The sequence below is a fragment of the Hemibagrus wyckioides genome, linkage group LG16 (genome assembly GCF_019097595.1).
Source record: "Hemibagrus wyckioides isolate EC202008001 linkage group LG16, SWU_Hwy_1.0, whole genome shotgun sequence".
Lineage (NCBI taxonomy): Eukaryota > Metazoa > Chordata > Actinopteri > Siluriformes > Bagridae > Hemibagrus > Hemibagrus wyckioides.
Window position 1 is genome coordinate 8,987,333 of NC_080725.1, and position 19,405 is coordinate 9,006,737.

Genomic DNA, 19,405 nt, shown 5'->3' on the forward strand with positions numbered 1-19,405 from the left:
TTTTAAGAACCTACAACAAACTTGGAATGTTAGGGGCTTTATCTTTAATCCAATTTTGGACATTGTCTCAAAGCAGCTTTACAGAAATATAAAAGAAATTATCTTTAATGAGCAAGCCTGAGGCAGCGGTGGCAATGGAAAACTCCCAGCAATTATATGAGGAGGAAACCTTAAGAGAAACAAGACTCAAAAGGGAACCCAGCCTCATTTGGGTGACACCAGATAGTGTGATTATAAATCATTTCTTTCTATAACTGTATATAGTGAAATGGAGGGTCTTTAGGAGGGTCTGTCTGCCGTTTGCAGGTTTGGGCATGTCTTTGAGCCTGAATTCATCCTGAGTTATCCTGTCAGATTTTATGTAAGCGAGCTAGCTAGAATTAAAAGAAAAGAAATTTAAGAAAGTATAAAAGCTAGATGGCATTGCTCTGTGATAGGGTAAAAAGGCTTGACAAAATGCACGTGAGTGATGATGGGTAAATCACAAAGTTCTTCTGATCACCTGATCCCCTTTATCTTGACATTTCTATCCTCATACTCTTCCAGGAATGATGTTCCCCCATCCACATGGAATGCTTTACTGAGTATGAAAATGATGTAAATCACATGCCAGGGTCTACATGGTCACCAGATCTCAACCCAGCTACAAAAGCCTAAGGGAGAGTTCAGAGCAACGTGCTCTACATCTGACTCTTATCAAAACAGCAATCGAGGGAATATCTTCAGGAAGAACAGTTATGATCCGTCCAGTACACTTTCTAAGCACTTGTCAAGACGTGCTGAAACCATCTGTAGGAACTCATCGTGGCCCATTGGTTTACTCTGCAGGGCTGCATAAACATTGCAGGCTCCATGATAAGCTGACAGTGTGGGTTTGGGGAGGGGATGTTTTCTGAAAATTGCTTGCCGTGAATGAATGGGCATGTTTCGTGGGGTGGGGTGTGTGTGTGTGTGGGGGGGTTATGTAGTCTGTGGCAATACCAATTACTGCTGCACACACACTCTGAACACTCCCACCCCCTCTTTTGTACCAAGGGAGCCAGTTACCATGGCAATGCTGTATTTGGTCTAATGTATGGATGGACATGGAATTCCAAGAGAGTCTGAGCTTCTGGAGAATGAACTGATACACTCACACTCTGTTACATTATTCTTACAATCCTGAGCTGGAACAACTGCTGTGTGTGTGTGATGGTTCAAGGACAAAGAGAAGGAGAGGGAAAGAACAGAACAGAGAAGGTGATCTTTGGAGATACTGACGGCTGGAGGTGAATTAATGAGATCTCCTGAATTTCTGCATGGAGCCTTCGAAGCTCTCCATGGATAACCTCACTGTTTCTGTTCCACTACAACTACTTAAATATTAATGAAAGCAAGACTCAGAGTGGCCAAACAGCTCTCCCAGACCAAACAGACATCCAGATTAGGCTTTCAAAAAAAGATACCATCTTGCCTTCATGTCTTTACAATTTCATTACAGTGATGCAGGATATATAGAAGAAAAATATGGTGCATTGGCTTAGTTTAGATCAGAAATGCACCAGAAAAACAGTACAGTACATGACCTTTAAAAAAACATCACACACTTATTTTTAATCGTTTATATTATTTAAGCATATTCAAACAATTAAAACACACCATCATTGTACATCAGGGTTGCCAAGCAGTCCGCAAATCCCCAATTTCTATATCCATGCAGCCTGTGTAAAAGCTAACTCAGTCTATTGAGCTCACCGCCTTTTCATCCAAGCATATACCGCTACTCCAGTAACATGCGGGTTAATGCACAGATGTATAAATAAAACACCACCAAAGGAACAGAAGTGGACAGACACAGAAGATGAAAATCTATTAATGCACTAATGGGAACATTAAGGCTTAAAATAAAAAATACAAAATAAAATTCTAGATCATTATTCAGCCATTGATCGTCATCTCACACGTGTATAGTAGACTTTATAAACACACACACACACACACATGAAATAGGGTTCACCTTTACATTCCATATACTACAATAGTTCTCTGGATAATATCTATTAAAATTGTCTATTAAAACAAAATCATTTAACCGGTCAGCGCAATGAATAAATTCTATGAAATAGATTTTAAATAAAGTGAAGCTGATTCTTTACAGATCTGAGTGTGCAAAAAGACTATTCTGATACATGCAAATGCACTCCAATTCTATGCATGTCTTTAAAATAGAATAGCAGTGGTTTGAACTGAAGAATAATTAAACATCCAGTGCACATCTTTTTAAATCATGACACTTTGCAGGTAGACATGCTGCGCGATAGCAGATTGTTAGCAAAACTGCAGTACGATGTGGGTGGAGGTGACAAAGCTGGCTTCTCTGCTAGTAAACAAACCGAGTACCCAGTCCTGCAGATTGAACTAGAATGCTGTAAACATCCAAAGTAGAATGTTAACGTAAGGGTTATGAGGGAAATCAAAACTGACTCATTGCACATACAGCATTTTGTACAGCAGATGGACTACAGAGGACACTGCAGCAGCTCCGCAAGAAACAAACGACCTACAATTTACTATGACGGGGCTAAGAATTAGGTAAAGTGCTTGTCCTTGTATATGGACGTTAATGTCAGAGGAAAAGGGGACAGGAAAGAATGAGGATGATGTAGAGAGACTTCAGTATGGGATCTGGTTTTGGTAATACTGTAGCATGTCATAGGTTTTGCTCCTGCAACACAGAAAAGGGTTTCGTTAGTCAAACTCTTAACATGGCTATCGACTACACTTACTAAAAATGACCATTGTCAATGTTCTCGTAAGGGTTTTTCACCCTGCAATTTCAAACCCGGATAGAGGAACGTTTAACACTTGTAATATTTTTACCTGGAGTTACGAAAAGCATGCTCTGAAGTTTTTGTAGTGTTAACCCTGCAACCTCAATGATGTACTTTACAGTCACAGAAACACTGCGGGTTAAAGTAGTTAAAAACTTTTCTTTCTTTTCCTGTCTCTTGTTAAGCTCGCCTTCATGCGTCACAGGAGGCTTAAAACAGCCAACAAGGACCTACATGGTGACTTTTTTTCTCACTGATGTGGCAGCATGTGAGATGACACATTTAAAGCGATTGCGTGCTCTATTTATCTAATCATGGCTGATAATACACAAATATACAAACACAAAAATATTAACTCAGGGATTACGAATCTACAGTGTGAAATGTCTGATTACGAATAGCCAAGATTAATTGTTAAGCCTGGGTAAAGTGTGAGCAGTGTGAAACAAGATAATCCAGGATTCCATTTCCCCAGGGTTTCGAATGAGCCAGAGTTAACTATATCTAGTGTGAAAAACCCAAAGGTTTCCTATACTAACAAATTGGTTTAATATGAGCTACTACTACTACTACTACTACTAATAATAATAATAATAGTAATAATAATAATATTGTACCTGCTACTGAGGAAGCAACGCTCGATGACTTTAATCATAAATGCAGCAGCCTCCTTTTCACTCATGTTAGGGTTAAACCTTTGCCTGCAATACACAAACAACAAAATACAATTTAACATTTATTTAGAAGAAATCTTGACTAATAAGAGCACTGGCGTATTGCAGTCAATGTTCAAAACTCATCCTTCCACCACTGGATATTGTATATTTGGACCTATAATACTAGATATTGTAAATAGGGTCCTGCTGCTGCTGAAATCATAAAGACTTGTCTTGTGCACATCCCAGAACTCTGATATATATATCATAATATCCTCCTACTGAAAATCCATTCCTACTTTTTCTTTTCTTTTTTTTTTAACCACCGCCTGACTGTTGGCACTAAAAATAAAAAACTGCAACCCTGTACATTGTATAAAATAGAAATGTTTGGATTCGCAATCTTGCGACTTTACTCATCTAGACCCTCACATGGCAATGATTTATAATCCCTCTGCCCAGTAAGTGCAGCCTGAAGAAGATGATTTCCATTTAGAGTCTGAAAGATTCTTCTTCACATCAACTTTCTCATAGGAGCTCTAAATCTACATACAGCTGGTTTGTGGCAATGTCAGCTGTGCAAAAAAGTGCAATGAATCAACATACTTGAGCAGTTTTATAGTCTGTCCTCTGAAGCATGGAAGGCCAGTATCCAGCATTAAGGTCACCAGTGACACCACAGCATCCATATAAGGCCTTGGATTGTTCAGGAAGTTGGACAGAAACAGAGGTTAGAGCACAAATATGAATGAATTGCCCTGTACATAGATTTCTCTTGGTTTGATAAAAATCAGCCTGAACTCTAACCCTGTGTCCTGGCCTTACACCTTATCCCTCTTCGTCAAATATTTACAAGGCGCACGTCTCACCTTACAGCAAGATATCCACGCACACACATCTCCATGAACCACTTAAATGGAGTGGCCTCCATTTTGCCCCCCATGATCATCACCATCTCATCGGTCAGCTTGATGTCCGGCTCCCAGCCAAGGTTTCCACCCGGAGAGCTCTCGAACATAAAGCCGAAATCTACAGCCACCAAGAAAAATAAATAATTCTACAGTAAGTATTGGATTTCATGAATAAACCACATCAGGGTGCTGTTAAAAGAAAAATAATCAATGATGGCATGGGGTGATGACATTACCAACACAAAGCTGATTACTTTCATGTTAACAGCATGTTCCTTTTCCAACCACACCAATTATCCAGCAGTTACATTTTATAATTTTTTAAAGAACAATTTAGCATTTTTATCCATTTATAGTTACATTTGTACATATGTAAATTTTTGGCCTCAAACTATCCCTTTATATAGTTCTTTTATGTTATTCTAATGTTAACAAAAAAACCCAAAAAAAATCAGCATCCTTGAATCCTGTGATTGAAGCACTAAAGCTGGAGATTCCTTCCATAAATGTTACAAAAATAAAAATCTTGTTACAGAAAGACTTATGTAAATAATTCTACTGTCTTCATAAAATAATGTCTTTATTAAATAATATTTTGAATCTGTTATTGGTATTAGACCATGGAGTGATACACAAGACCTTGTTTAAAAATGACTCATTAATATAAAGCTGTGATTTACAGAAAATATACCTAGAATAAATCAGTACTTTCTGAGCAAATCAGTACTTTTACTGTGAATTTAAAAACAAAAAATATGAATATATTGTTTGAACATGAGCTTTATATCATTATATATTTAAAACAAAGAAAGTAAATATTCAATATCTGTCACATTCAGGATTCTGCACTTTTTCCAGGTTCCAGTTTAAATGTCAGCAGGTGTGCTATTGACCATGTTAACTACTTTGTGCAAAAGGTCAATTTTTTCCTCATTTCTTTTGCTGAAGTATGTGTTCAGATGACACTGTGATTGCTTGATCTAAAATGGTTCATAAGGTTTTTTGTGGAGTCTGTGCCAGCTCGAGCCATAGTCATGAAAGCAAAAGAGGAGATGAACCAAATAGTGAACTTTGATATTCATGTAAATTTTTAAAAAATGGAAACATTTTTACTGTATATGTCAGATTTCGGACCATAATTCTCCAACCTGCTTTAAAAGCAATGTTACAATGATATATATATATATATATATATATACACACACACTACCAATCAAAGGTTTGGACACATCTTCTAATTCCATGGTTTTTCCTGATGTTTATTTCTTTCTACATTGTAAATCAATGCTGAAGGCGGCTGAAATACACAATAATGTCCTTTGAACAGTGGATATTGAGATATGTCTGCTACTGATGCTCTGTAAAGCCTTCATAACGGCTCTAATCTGAGGTGCTGTTAATTGGTGATTTCTGAGGCTGGTAACTCTAAATGAACTTCCCCTCTGTGGCAGAGGTAAATTTTGGTCTTGCTTTACTGGGATGGTCTTCATGTGAGCCAGTTTCATCATGGTGCTTGATGGGTTTTGCAAATGCACTTGACAATACTGTTCTTACAAGAACTATTCCAGAACACTTGACCTTCGTGTCTTAAAATAACAACTGACTGTTTTTTGTTGTCATTACAAATGGATTACTTAAGTCCATGTGTGTTATTTCTTATTGAAATCTCCAGTATTGTTCTAGAATGTAGAAAATAAATCCCTAAACAAAAAACATTAAATTAGAAGATGTGTCCAAACTTTTGACTGGTAGTGTGTGTGTGTGTATATATATATATATATATATATATATATATATATATATATATATATATATATATATATATATATATATATATATATATATATGATATTTCTATATAATGCAGGAACTTCACATTATATGTTAGGTCTATATTACATGTTATATCTCCATATTTCAAGTTATATTTGTAGTTATGCAGTTTTTTTGTTCTTGAAAAAAACAATACCAGTTTCATCATTAAGATTTTTGGCCTAATTTCTCTTGTTGTGCTTTAGAAATCAGACAGACAGACAAACCCACCGATGTGAATCAGGTGGCCTTTGCTGTCCAGCATGATGTTGCCATTGTGCCGGTCTTTGATCTGCAGCAGGAAGAGGAGCAGGCTGTAGGCTGCCATGCTGCGGATGAAATTATACCGCGCCTGGTGGACACAAGAGTACAGGCAATGCATTAGAGGACACCTGGCTGTCTATTTAAGAGAACAGACATCAGTCAGGATAGCATGCAATTGCTCTGTTTTACAGCTGAAACGTATTCACTTGACAGATGCTTTTTTCCCCCCCGAAAGCTGTTTAGAACTGAAGCAGAATAAAATCCATTGATATAGCTGAGTGGTTGAGGATTAAGAGTCCAATAGTAGCTTTCTGACAGTTATTTTATCCTACAATATTCTTGGCAGTTATCACACACCATTACTCAGAAAGCTACAACGGCACATTTAACATGTAGCACTCAGTGTCTCTATAGTGAATAAGTAATGACTCATAATTGCATTCGGGCTATCTGGTGTGACCCGGAAAAAAGAGGGTTTCTCTTTTGAACCTGCTTCCTCTCAAGTGTTCTTCCTCATGTCGTCTCAGGGAGTTTTCCTCGTATCACCTTCGCCTCAGGCTTACTCATTAAAGACGAACTGAAATCTCTATCCAGATTTCTGTGACACTGCTTTAGACAACATCTATTGTTAAAAAGTGCAATATAAATCAAACGACTTGAATTGCTAACATTAAAAATAAAACATTGCATTATATCTTACACCACAGCAATAATGTTTAAAATGTTTAATTTTCACAGCAGCTCAGTAATTTCATTACATTAACATTAATGTACTTACTGTAATATAACAGTTACAGTATTATAGCCAACTATCAATTAAAGCACTAAATGGTTTTTGTACGTTTTTGTTGTTGTTTTTTTCCCCTCAGTGCTTTCTCAGTAATGTAACATAAGATACATTTTTGATGTATCAGGATGGTGAAGGAACCACTGTTTCTAGCTGAAAAGGATTTTTTTTTGCAGTCATTTAATAAAAGTCTCAGGTATTAACAAATTGCTGTGGTATGTGGGAAATCACACCACCCCATTGATTATTTTCCTACAATGGCAGTCTATCGTGTTTGATTTCTTACATTTCTAACGATCAAAAGGGAAATAAATTAGGGTTAGTTGTGAAATACGTCACCTTCTGGAAAGCCAGAGTGGACTCGTCACCATATTTGTTTCTGAAGTAGTCGTACATGCCGAAGTCGGTCTGCCTGCCAAGCTGATCACGAGACTTACAGTCCGGGATACACTCGATCACACCACACTAGGAGAGACATACAGTGATTTTTACACACACATTATCTTCATTCTCATTAATTTATTTGTTTGTTTATTTATTTATTTTTACTCAGTGCCTCCAGTTTTTTTGTGATGAAAACATTATTATTATTATTTTTTTTAGTTTTTCCTGAGGCCTATTTCAAAATTTGTGCTGCAGCTGCTTTTTTGCGTTACACTACTTGATCTGGCGAAATGCACAGGCAAGTACAAAGTTCTTTTAAGTCACAGTGAACACACATGTGTAAATACTTTCTAGTACAGCTATACTCATGTTCGGAACAAGAGAGGGTTTTGGCTGAATGCGTGTTGTGATCACACAGAGCATAGAGTCTTGGCCCAGTCTGCAAAAAATCTGCTGTGAAGAATAATAATTGCAAGCTCCTTAAAAAATCAAAGTTTGCATGAGTTTGTATTAATTCCTGCGACTGTCTTTGATGGTGTCGTCCTTTGGCTGTTCCCTGCTTCAGGACCATCACAGTCGATCATTCAATCCGCATACTGGCACCGGTTTTACACCAAATGCCCTTTCTGACACAACCCTCCCGTTTTATCCAGGCTTGGGGTTGGCACTGAGGGTTAAACCCCTCTGTGGCTGGTTTGGTTCCCTGCCCAAGAATCAAACCTAGGCCAATGGCAATGAGTGAAGGATCCTACAGCTGAACCAGCAGGGACTTAATTTCTGTGATGGTAAATGACAAAATTCTGAATGGACTACATTTATTCTTAAAATATCCTCTTCAGATATTCCTGCCTTCTGTCACTACGTTCAATATTGATTTTAGCTTTTAATAGCAAGTATGTTTAAAAGCTTCAAATTAAAAGTGAGCATAAGCCAAGGGAAGTTTACAACCCAACAATAAACTAAGCAAAATTCAGAGAGTTAGTTTAGTTAGATGCATGTTTTGCAATGAAACTCACTCCAGGTGCAGTGGCAACAACCCTGTATGGGAATACAAACAGGTCAAGGCCCACCAGCGTGAAGATGTTCTTAAAGAGTCCAATGATCTGCAGCGCCAGCATGTCCTAGCACAACAGATAAAATTTATCATACAAAATGATCATCACTGTTTTCCAAAGAGCTGTGTGCTTAGAAATATTCAGGAGATGACTAACCTGTCTGCAGTCGTCGCCTACTTTAAAGATAGCTGCCTGCCAGCAGACTTTCTGGACAGCTTCAGAGTTTTCATCGCCATCTTCTACTGAATCGCTGGGACAGCGCAGACCTAGAATGAACACGGTAAACACTTACACAGGTACATATGCAGGCAGTGATCAGTGAGTTGTGTAGAACAGTGTGAGTGTTATTAATATCATTTAATGATGAAAATGTTTAATAATGAGATGTTTCTCAAAATAGCCAAACACACACTTCCTTAAATAAGTCCAAAATATTGAAAATTATATTCCTGGATGTGTTGTCTTGTTTCTAAGCATTTCTTATTTAAAGACTAAATAGTCATTAGTTGTTACTTGCTTATGCTTGCCATTCACATTTCTCAGTTGTATTCTCACAATCAGCTGAATATCAAGCATATGTATTCACCTTTCAATGTAGAAAGGCTGATATTTCTGTTTTTTTTCTGACTTTCCCAACACTGGGAATGAGTTTATTTAAATTCAAATCAAATGAAATATTTTAATAGACCTGCACTGTAAAAGCTATAAAATTGTCACCATGGCCTATTTGTCAATAAAATGTAATTAATTGGAGAAAAAAATGTTTAAACCCCTAAAGATAATTCAATTCAATTCAATTTATTTTGTATAGTGCCTTTTACAATGAACATTGTCTCAAAGCAGCTTTATAAGACAGACAGATAGACAGACAGAGAGAGAGAGAGAGAGAGAGAGAGAGAGAGAGAGGGATACACAACACACCTTCTTTCTCAAGCTCACTCACTCCACAACGCTTGACTTTGAACTTTGCCAGATAAGGAGCTTTGGCAGCACTGCAAAATACAAACAAATGAACATAACAGAAATGTTGTGCTACATGATGTGTGGCACCCTTGGAAAACCCTTTAGTGAACGTCTCTATTATTTACGCTTCTGAAAACTACAAAGCTCCCTCACAATCTGCAATGATGTTCAGTTTATGACCGCACATAGCTATGAACAACCTGATCAAACCTTCTCTATCTGAGGAAATCAATTCAATTTTATTAGTATAGAATTTTTAACAATGGACAGTGTCACAAAGCAGCTGGGAACCAGTACAGGAATACATACTGTTCATTCAGGATATAAATATCCCTAATGAGCAAGTCAGAGGCCACGAGGGTGAGAAAAAAATACTTAAGAGGATAAGGAAGAGAGGAACCAGACTCAAAAGAGAAGCCATCGTTCATCTGGGTGACACCAGAGAGTGTGATTATAAATCATTTCCCTTCAAAAAGTGCAATTACAGAATCAGGGGATTCATTCTAGTTATAACATGAAGTCTGAAATCTTACTTGCAATGTTTTAGACATCTTCAGGCAGACTGACTTAAAGTTCAGGGGTCAAAGTATGTCATAGCTCACACAAAAGGGCCACATTAGCAATTTCTGTCAACCCTTAAATAGAAGGCTGAGATGTAAGACTGTTTATTTTAAAACTTACTCCATTCACATTAACTCTGAAAGTAAAATAAGAAAAACAACTATTCACCTGGATTTTGCCATCAATCACTAAAACACACTAAAAAAACATTTGATGTGTTTCTGAAAAACTTTCAGATATAAGTCTGTCTGGTATTAGCAGACAGGTGACCATTTTAACCACAGTTTCAGCTCTTGACATGCAAATCCAGGTGTGTGCTGCCCAGATGTGTGTACAGAATGCAGGCTAGAGCTATCAACGGGTCTGCTGTGAATTCTATTTTTGGGAAAATGAGAAATAATTCAGTTGAGAGAGTCTGGTTCCTTCCTAATATTGTCTCAGGAAGCCTTTTTGTCACCTCTGGCTTCCTTAATAGTGATAAACATTTATCATTTCTGTACTGGATTTCTATATTTCTGAAAAGCTGCTTTGTGACAATGCCCTTTGTTAAAAGTGCTATGCAAATAAAATAAATTGAATCACAACATTAGAGTTGAGTAATATGTCTATCATTTCTTCAGAGAATAAGACAAAGCAGAGGAGCCTTGAGTTGAACAGTTGTGTTATCGATAGAAACGATTTTCCAGCAGAATCCAGCCACAACCACAGACACCTGACTGGTTTTCCCAGTCCACTTTAGAAATACTTATTTATTACGAGCACTACAATTAGCTCTGCTATTACAGTGATGATGTATGTCTTTTGCTTTATCTTTCTGAGACCGCACCTCTGCATGGGAGTTCCTGACTCATAGTCAATATCCAGAACAATGGCTTCAGGATTGCTCGGTAAGTAGCAGCCTGAAAGAGCAAACAGACCAAAAAAACAAATTAAAAAAAAAAAAAAAGATTTAATAGGTGCTAATGGTACAAAAAGTATACAATGAACATGTTGTGGAAATCAGCACTCACCTGGCTGAACTCTGATATCAGACAAGGCTTTGAGGCAAGCTCTTTTCCGCTCCTCACCTTTAGGAACCGGCCTGACGAGAAGAAAAAAAGGCACACCATGAATCCCGGAACAAGAGACGCTCTCTTATTACTAACTGGCATGAGAGAACGTACTTAATAATGGCAGAGACGTTGGTGATCTTGTTGAAGAAGTCAAACTCGCGCTGGTAGAAGTCTTTAGCTGGGCCAGACAGAGAGCTTATGATCTCCTCCATCATCTGTTCCAGCAGCTCACCAATGTCGGCTGCAAATGAATGGAAGTATTTCACCTCAATGATTTGCCTGAACATTTGTTAGTAATAGTTAATAAAAAACAACAGAGGAACCAGCAGTTACGATTCAGTTTCATAACGTATCAGCTCAAACAGCTAATACACCTAAAATGTGTCATTTAATTAAGCTTTAACTATAATGTTATTGTGGTTTATTAATAGAGGGTGGAGCCAGGAATTGTGAGGATTGCTCTAACGTGTATTTTGTATTTTAGTGAGTGGAAGAAAATATATAAGAGAGAGAGAGAGAGAGAGAGAGAGAGATAAAGCTGTGTGTGTGTGTGTGTGTGTGTGTGTGAATGTGTGTGTTAAAATAAAAGCAAAGTAGTAACAGCCCATAAAAAGCCTTTTTAAGTGGTCCCCAAGCCTGCCTCCCGTTTCCTCATTACCCTCCGAACCTTGAAGAAGTGACGCATTAACGTCACATAAAAGGAACAACACAATCATTATTGTGACTGTATGACACTTACAATCACTTTCTCTCATTCTGATCACTCTCCAGTTACTCACGGTCTTTCTGGTGACCCTCCTCATCCAGGTAGATGTTGGTCTTCATGTTCCAGATGAACTGATGTGCGAGCAGCTGGGATTTCTGTGCAGCCCACAGTATGTATTCGCGCACATACCCCATCTGTCACAGAGGAAAGAACATGCATTATGAGACCAGAGAAAACACTGTCCTTTGTGTCTTTAGGTAAACTGAGCAACAAGCAAAAGTTTAGTACCTTGTCATACCGGAGCGCTTGCACAATTTGTGGAATGTAGAACAGAATTGCATCCTTACAGAGAGAGAGAGAAAAAAGTAAAAATTCATGTTAATTAACATCTGTGGACCGACAAACAATCCTGGCCTGAATTGGTGACTGATAGTATATTTGAGATGACTTTTAAATCCAAATGCAAAGAAAAAACATCTACTGCTAAAATCTAAGCGTGTGTTGGTAAACTGGGCGCTAACAGTATAAATGCTAAAACGTAGCTGTTGAACTGATGTACTATACAAATGTATGTGGTCCTTCCTCAAACTGAAAGCATACAATTGATTAGAACATCTTTGTGTGATGTAGCATTACAATTTCCCTTCACTGCAGCTCCAAACCTGCAGACAGCCCTGACTCTGACTCAACCCCACTGAACAACTGATTACACTCCAGACCTCCTCACCCAGCATCAGTACCTGACCTCATATGCTCTTGTGACTGAATGAACACAAATCCCCTCAGCCACACTCCCAAGTCTAGTGATAGCTTCCCAGAAGAGTGGAGTCTGTTGTAGCAGCAAAGAGGGGACTAAATCTACTTTAATGTGCACATATGGATGTGATGGTCAAGTGTCCATATACATTTGGCCATATAGTTTATTTAAGAATTACCAGCATGGCTGCTTTAAATAATGTAAATGTAAATAGCTCGAAACTTGCCTGATCTTGACAAACTGGGGCTATTTTTTGTTGACATTCAAATTGTGCTCATTTTTCAATTTCTTAAATACTTGGTTATTTCTGACTGCCATCCAGTTTGTCCTGAACAGATTTTGCTGATTATCACTTATGATTATCACAAACTCTTGATGTGTGTTTTTTTTTTTAAATTGTTCCCTTCAGTGCTTCACCTGCTGTTTACATCACACAGAGTTTGTGGGTCTGTACAAAACATGCTGTTTAATTTCAGATTGGGTGCTGCTGTAAAACACCACAGCTAACACCAGATCTTTCACACTGTAATGTTTGTCAGCATGGTTAATACTGCTGTTAAAGTATAAGTGGGCAACATTGCTCTAGTCAGGATTAAAAGTGGTGGTTGGAACCCTAGATCACTGAATTTGGACTTCTATCAGTTCAAAAGTCAGAGGCTTGTGAAGTTCATGTAGAGTCCCCTTTTCCATACAGATAAAGACTATATTACGCATCAAGGGAGTTAAATTTCAAATGAATTATAGGAATCATTCCATTTTAATGGAAGATATGGGAATTTCCAGCGATTCAACCCTTCATTATTAATAAATACATAACACATTATATGTTGATGATTTGTTAAAAGGTGCATTATACAGTCGTGAAGCGAGGGTCTGAGATCATGTGCGTGATTTATGTTAGCCCATGAGATCTAATTTTCCAGAAAGGGTTTCATTGTTCCAGGATGTTAGTTTTTTAAGTTAAACCGGTCACTTTTGATCTGTAAGCAACAATTTTCTACACAAAGAACTGTGTCTGAAATGAAAATAGTGCCATTTTGATAAAGATCACCTCCCGTTAGAGCGTTCTGGACATTGCCAGTGGTACGTACTGGAGGGAAAGAGCGCAGCACTTTGACTCCGTACTGTGCAGTAAGGGGGTGAGGAGGATACATGCTGGAGAAATAGGACAGGCCAGTCGGGGGGTCAGCAGGGGCCCAACACAGGATGTGGCTCAGTTCAGGCGAGTCAGCATCGATAGTATGCCATGTCACCAGGAACTGTGGAGAATAGTATAAAAAAGGAGAGTAAGCAGTGTGTAAATCAATAGTCACAAGCTGTCACGTGTTAACTGTGTAATTGTTGCTTTACATCTAATGACAGTGACTGTTGTGTGTTCATTACACAACTGTACCTCTTTAAGTCAGCTTTTCTTTTTCACGTCAAATTAAAATTAAAATTTTATTTGTCACATACATAATCGTACACCGTATGATATGCAGTGAAATGCTTACACGACTATTATGACCCTATGAAAAGGAAAAGGAATAAGGACAGAACAAAAGACAAGGATAAAATATAAAAATACGAAATATAAAAAAATAAGAATATGAATTATACTAAAAATATGATATATAAAATATAATAACAAGAAGTTCACAGTAAGCAAAGAAATAAAAGAGAATAAAAATTGAATAAAATATAAATAAAGTAAGGTATGTTTATAGAATATGTATATAAAATAAGATAGAATATGTATATAGGAAGTGTAAAATGTACATACAGGAAGTGTAAAATACAACAACTGTGATGCAAAATTATATAAAGTGAATAGTGTGTAGTGCAATAGTGTCTAAGGTGCAGACAGCAGCAGTACAAAATTCTGCAAAATTATATAAGTGAAGTGTGTAGTGTGCAATAGTGACCAACACACTTCACTTATATAATTCTGCAAAATTTTATACTGCTGCTGTCTGCACCTTGGACACTATTGGACACTTTATAACCTGTCTGTCCTAAACGAAAGAGAACACAGTTTTGTCTTTTCTTCCCCCCTGAAAGCAACTCACCTTGACTGCCTCTGGGACATCGCTGACTGCTCCAGGGTCCAGCCGAACCAGCCGAGTCACTTCAGCCACAATGGCCTCTGTGTTTTTGAACCTGCAAAACAGGCCGTAGCAAAACTGGATGAGAATATTTTTGCAATAACAGGGTAAAGGTGGTAAGGTGTGATTAGGACATCTGTCGTCTTCAAGATATAGGGGCACACTGATGACATGAAGCAACCAAATATGTATTAATAGTATTTATACAAATTGTCTAGATAATTTAGCAGAGCAAATAAATCATGGACAGTTTAGATATCAGTCTATTAATCATTTAAACTAAAAGATTAATTTCTAGATTATTATTCCATTTTAATTCCAATAAGATCAGCAACATTTCCCACCCACTAACAAGTATTCAACTACAGCATGACGGGTACAAACTGAAAAGTAGGAATGTGCGTTATCATGTGTGTCCAATTTGAAGACAGCCATCGAGAATACGAGCTCACAGACATGCACAGTTGACTAGTGTCATTTTGACAGGTGAGACAATAACAGAGAGGTGGAAATAATTCTCCCAGTGATTCTGTTGCACCATTTGGGAACTTCTGACAGATTTACTCAGCTTTTCTTTTTTTTTCTTTTTTTTTAATTGGGGAAGCACATGAAGTCAATCTTCGCATCTTTTTGAACCGCTACATCACAGGGCAGCAGAATATATGTATTATGTTATCCAACCCCATAAGTTCACAGATGCCTTTGATTGGCTAGTGCTGCCATGACTGACAAGGAGCAGATAGTGTGCGGTTTTGTGACCCAGAAAATACTGATAAACAGATGTGGCATTGTCAGAATTCAAACTCCTGATGAGTGAGAACTTTTCTGTTACAGATTATTGATTACTCAGAAACTGAATGATTAATAGAACTTAGTCATGAGAGTAACAAAAACCTGAAGTTTTGGGTTAAAAGTTTAAACTTATCAAATCTCAGATCTTGTCTAGTACGGGAATCATCAATTATTTTTACTCTCAATTCAATAGCATGGTACCTGGATGGGAGATGCAGGGCAAGGTAAGGAGAAATACTCCAGGCCAGATTGACGTTGTCTTTCCACTGTTTCTCACTCAGACTGATATACTTGGACCTCCAGTTAGCAATGCTGGTCTCTACAGACTGGTCTGTAGAGATGGCCAGCTCCTGGGCAGACAGTGGGTTGTACCACGTGGTCAGACGCTCGATCTCACTTGCCTGGTGGGGAAAGACGAACAGAATTAAGAGGCTGAGTGAGAGCTTCACTGGCTTAAAGGGCTTAGTTTGAAAAAGTGTGAGAAACACAGCTTTGTTCAATCCAATCCAGCATTGTGGCAGAATGCTAACAGGCCACACAGTTATCTTTACTTAACTTTAAGTGAAAATGAAGACTGGATTAAAAAATCTACTGATTTACCAGTAAAGCCAGTAGTAATGTTCTGCGCTTCATGTAGTACTTATGCAGCTGAGTGCCTCGGTTACTCTTCTTTGATATTCCTGCAGCAAATAAAGAAGAAAAGGGAAATTTACTGGAACACAGTGGCCTTAAATAACGGTTGAAATGTAACAGCATTAAAGCTACAGTCTTATAATCATATAATTGTTACTGAAAGAAAGTATAATCACGAGCACAAAAGCTAGTCTCTGTAGTTCACCATAGTAAACAAGTAAAGATACTTCACATTAGGTTCATCTCAACCATTCTAGACATCCTGATCACCCCGGAGTTGAGTTGAACCATTTTTTAAATTTTGTCTTGTTTTTAAATCCTGCTGCCATCTGCTCCTGAAGAAATTCTGACCAATCCTGAATTTTACAACAAGCACAGAGTCATTTAAACCAGATGATGGGTTATATTAGATCATTAGATATATTAGACCCTTTGCCCCTTTGTACCAGATGTTAATCACAGTTTTCTCCTCAATCACGCCCAGACATACATCCTGTTATTCTCTTTCGGCCTCTGCTTATCAGAAGTTGTCTTCTGTCCCTGAGAAGGCTTCCTACACCATACACGCAGAACTAAAAGTTTAAATTCTTGTGACATTGCAGTCATGATGCACACCTCTCGCCTTGAGCTCATTGCATTACAGGGAGTGTGAGCTTAACACAATTACACAATTACATAATTACATCAAAGTAGTCAATAGCAGTAATACCTGATTTCTTGGAAGTGGTGGACATTCCACTGGACAGGGGGTAGGTGTTGATCCAGCCCTGGGCGTTCTGTTGGCGCGTGCCCACTGACATGTCCATGGTGTTCCTCGGGTCAGCAGCAGTCATCACCGACAGGCTGTTCAGCGACGGGTCCTGGTTGTCTGCCAAATTTGAGCAAAATTCTTCCTTCAATATGCATACACCCACTTATATCAGTATCATTTTCAATCTGATCCCTTCAGCTGGCTTTTTTCCATTTTAACATCTGTTCAAAAGGGTTGTAATTCCAGCACATTCTGTTTACCTGTACTATTAGCAATACCTGCACTACAAATTTCAGACAAGCCATTTCTGCTTTCCTCTAGTGCCTTTTTGTGTCAGTGGTACAAAACACGGATGAAGGGGGCTTTAAGGGGCGGATGGAGTCTACATTAGTCCTCTACTACTACTAATGACCATGCATTCTACATGAGCGTGCTAATGTGTGGATGAGAGAATGCTTTCTACAATGGTTAGCAAAAGGTGGCATTCGGTGGGGGGAGAGATGGGGCGGAGCCATTTCTCAATTCGCAACAAATTGATAAATCGGCGGCCGCGGTGAAGTCGTGCATTTTTTTAAGTGCAGGCTTCAAATTTGCGCAGTGGCAAATTGGAACTGCGATGGCATGCTCCCAAGGCAGTGCAAGTCAGCACAGGCGGAGCAAGGCAGGCTTACTTAAGATCGATATCGGAGAAGTGCTGGAAACGATTAGCGATCCGAAAATCCCGGCGGATAGGGAGCTTTGAGGGGGATTGGCGCCAAGCTCACCCGGTGGCACGAGCTGGCTAGCAGCAAGGTACTTCTTGTCCGAGAGGATGCTGGCATAGAACTTGATCATGACACTGATGTCCTCTCGCAGACGCTTGTCCCCCTGAGTGGGAAATTTGGAAGCCACACTGAAAATGGAGAAGCATCAGTCATTATAAACTGCTTGTCATAAAACAATCCATGGATATTTTAAGAAATAGATGATCAAATCCATGGTTTAAAACATTATTTGTTGTGATTGGTGATGAAATCCTACATTTTGGAAGAAAAAAAATACCTAAAGTAATCAAAGGCAGTGGAGTAAATCTTCTCTCTAAGTACATTGCGGATGGTGGCATTGCTAACCACGTCAGAATGAAGCAGCGAAAGACCAAGAGTCAGCAACCTGCAAGCAAAAAAAACGGTTGACTTCCAAAGTGTTACACTGATTCACGCTACAATCTTTTTTTTTTTTTTTGTGGAATATGAAACATGTCCATATCAGAAGAAAAGGAAAACCTGAAGCGAGGTCCAATAGCTGCCACATGTCGGTTCAGGCTGCTTTTCGGGCCTCCCACTGTGAGAGATAGCGACCTCTGCAGCAAGCTGCCAAAAATCTCCACCTGGTCCGCGCTGCAGTACTTTGCGATTTCAAAACGCTGGACCAGGAACTGGAGGACCACAAATTTTATAATAGGACTTAGACCACAAACATTATTACTGTAACGTAATATGTTACACAATCAAATTATAACCATTAAGCTTAAATTTTGTGCTCATAATCCAAATAACTCTAAATAAGAGGTTACTACAATAACGACTTATTTCAAATCTACAAGGAAGTCAGAGAGGCTATGAAGTCTGAGACAAAACTAGAGAACTGAAAGACGAGTGCCTTGGTGCTGCACTGGAACTGTTGTTAAACCAAGTCAGTAGCTTTCATCTTGTAGGAGCTGATGGCTCGATGAAATCATCAAGCGTGAACCGATGACTGCAGAATCTAGTATTAGGAGTGACGTTCAAATCCACTGTTTGTGTTTAATTAAATTATAGAAACTAAGCACAACCTTGAGGATGTGTCACATAACTGGACACAGCAATACAGAAACCCTGCAGGTATTTCTTGAACTCATTACTAAAAAAAAATTGCATTTGAATAAACATACTAAAATGCTATGTAACAATAGTTAATAATATACATATGATATAATAGAACTTGTAAATCAGAATATGACGGAAAGCAAAAGGCTGGCCATCAGATTTGAGAATTCAGTGTAAGCATGAGTTCACCAACCTCGATCCAGATGTAATGGGGGATGACGTTAGGGGCGCAGGGCTTGGGCTGGCTCTCCTCAGATGCTGCCAGTGGATCAGCTTCCACTTCTGCCTCAGAGAACAGCCCCATCTTCTGCTCCACCGTCATCTGCCAGGCACCGGCCATCTCACGCATAAACTGCAAACAAACAAATGCAGATTGTAACCGTTTTTTAAAATGTGAATGTTCATTATTTTTTTTAATCAAAATGACAAAGTAGGAAACTGCATTACCGGGACCTCCACGCCAGTCCTAGCTGCTAGAAGCCATTCCCAGCAGGCTATAGCCGTCTCCATGCCATTCTCAGTAAACATTTTCAGAGGGGACCAGCACAGGTGATGCAGGAGCTGAGGGTCGCAGTCTAACAGT

At 38.5% G+C, this 19,405-nt stretch overlaps 1 protein-coding gene across 4 annotated transcripts in view; it reads right to left on the reverse strand.

Moving 5' to 3' along the window:
• Nucleotides 1-1,586: 1,586 nt before the first annotated feature.
• The window catches only part of pi4kaa (phosphatidylinositol 4-kinase, catalytic, alpha a), a 40,457-nt gene continuing 22,638 nt past the window's right edge, over nucleotides 1,587-19,405 (reverse strand). For 2 of the 4 annotated variants that reach the window (XM_058411952.1, XM_058411951.1), the window contains exons 32-55: nucleotides 19,270-19,397; nucleotides 19,016-19,174; nucleotides 18,241-18,392; nucleotides 18,020-18,127; nucleotides 17,743-17,870; nucleotides 16,937-17,095; nucleotides 16,195-16,274; nucleotides 15,796-15,995; nucleotides 14,767-14,857; nucleotides 13,810-13,977; nucleotides 12,250-12,303; nucleotides 12,035-12,155; nucleotides 11,367-11,496; nucleotides 11,214-11,284; nucleotides 11,030-11,102; nucleotides 9,601-9,671; nucleotides 8,836-8,945; nucleotides 8,641-8,745; nucleotides 7,580-7,705; nucleotides 6,421-6,541; nucleotides 4,336-4,495; nucleotides 4,073-4,162; nucleotides 3,428-3,511; nucleotides 1,587-2,704 (exon numbers count right to left, since the gene is read on the reverse strand). In XM_058411952.1, the coding sequence (XP_058267935.1) occupies nucleotides 2,653-2,704; nucleotides 3,428-3,511; nucleotides 4,073-4,162; nucleotides 4,336-4,495; nucleotides 6,421-6,541; nucleotides 7,580-7,705; nucleotides 8,641-8,745; nucleotides 8,836-8,945; nucleotides 9,601-9,671; nucleotides 11,030-11,102; nucleotides 11,214-11,284; nucleotides 11,367-11,496; nucleotides 12,035-12,155; nucleotides 12,250-12,303; nucleotides 13,810-13,977; nucleotides 14,767-14,857; nucleotides 15,796-15,995; nucleotides 16,195-16,274; nucleotides 16,937-17,095; nucleotides 17,743-17,870; nucleotides 18,020-18,127; nucleotides 18,241-18,392; nucleotides 19,016-19,174; nucleotides 19,270-19,397 (2,741 nt within the window). In that variant the 3' untranslated portion in view covers nucleotides 1,587-2,652. Of the gene's footprint in view, nucleotides 2,705-3,427; nucleotides 3,512-4,072; nucleotides 4,163-4,335; nucleotides 4,496-6,420; nucleotides 6,542-7,579; nucleotides 7,706-8,640; nucleotides 8,746-8,835; nucleotides 8,946-9,600; nucleotides 9,672-11,029; nucleotides 11,103-11,213; nucleotides 11,285-11,366; nucleotides 11,497-12,034; nucleotides 12,156-12,249; nucleotides 12,304-13,809; nucleotides 13,978-14,766; nucleotides 14,858-15,795; nucleotides 15,996-16,194; nucleotides 16,275-16,936; nucleotides 17,096-17,649; nucleotides 17,871-18,019; nucleotides 18,128-18,240; nucleotides 18,393-19,015; nucleotides 19,175-19,269; nucleotides 19,398-19,405 lie in introns of all 4 variants that reach the window. The other 2 variants (XM_058411950.1, XM_058411949.1) reach the window with 1 other exon arrangement.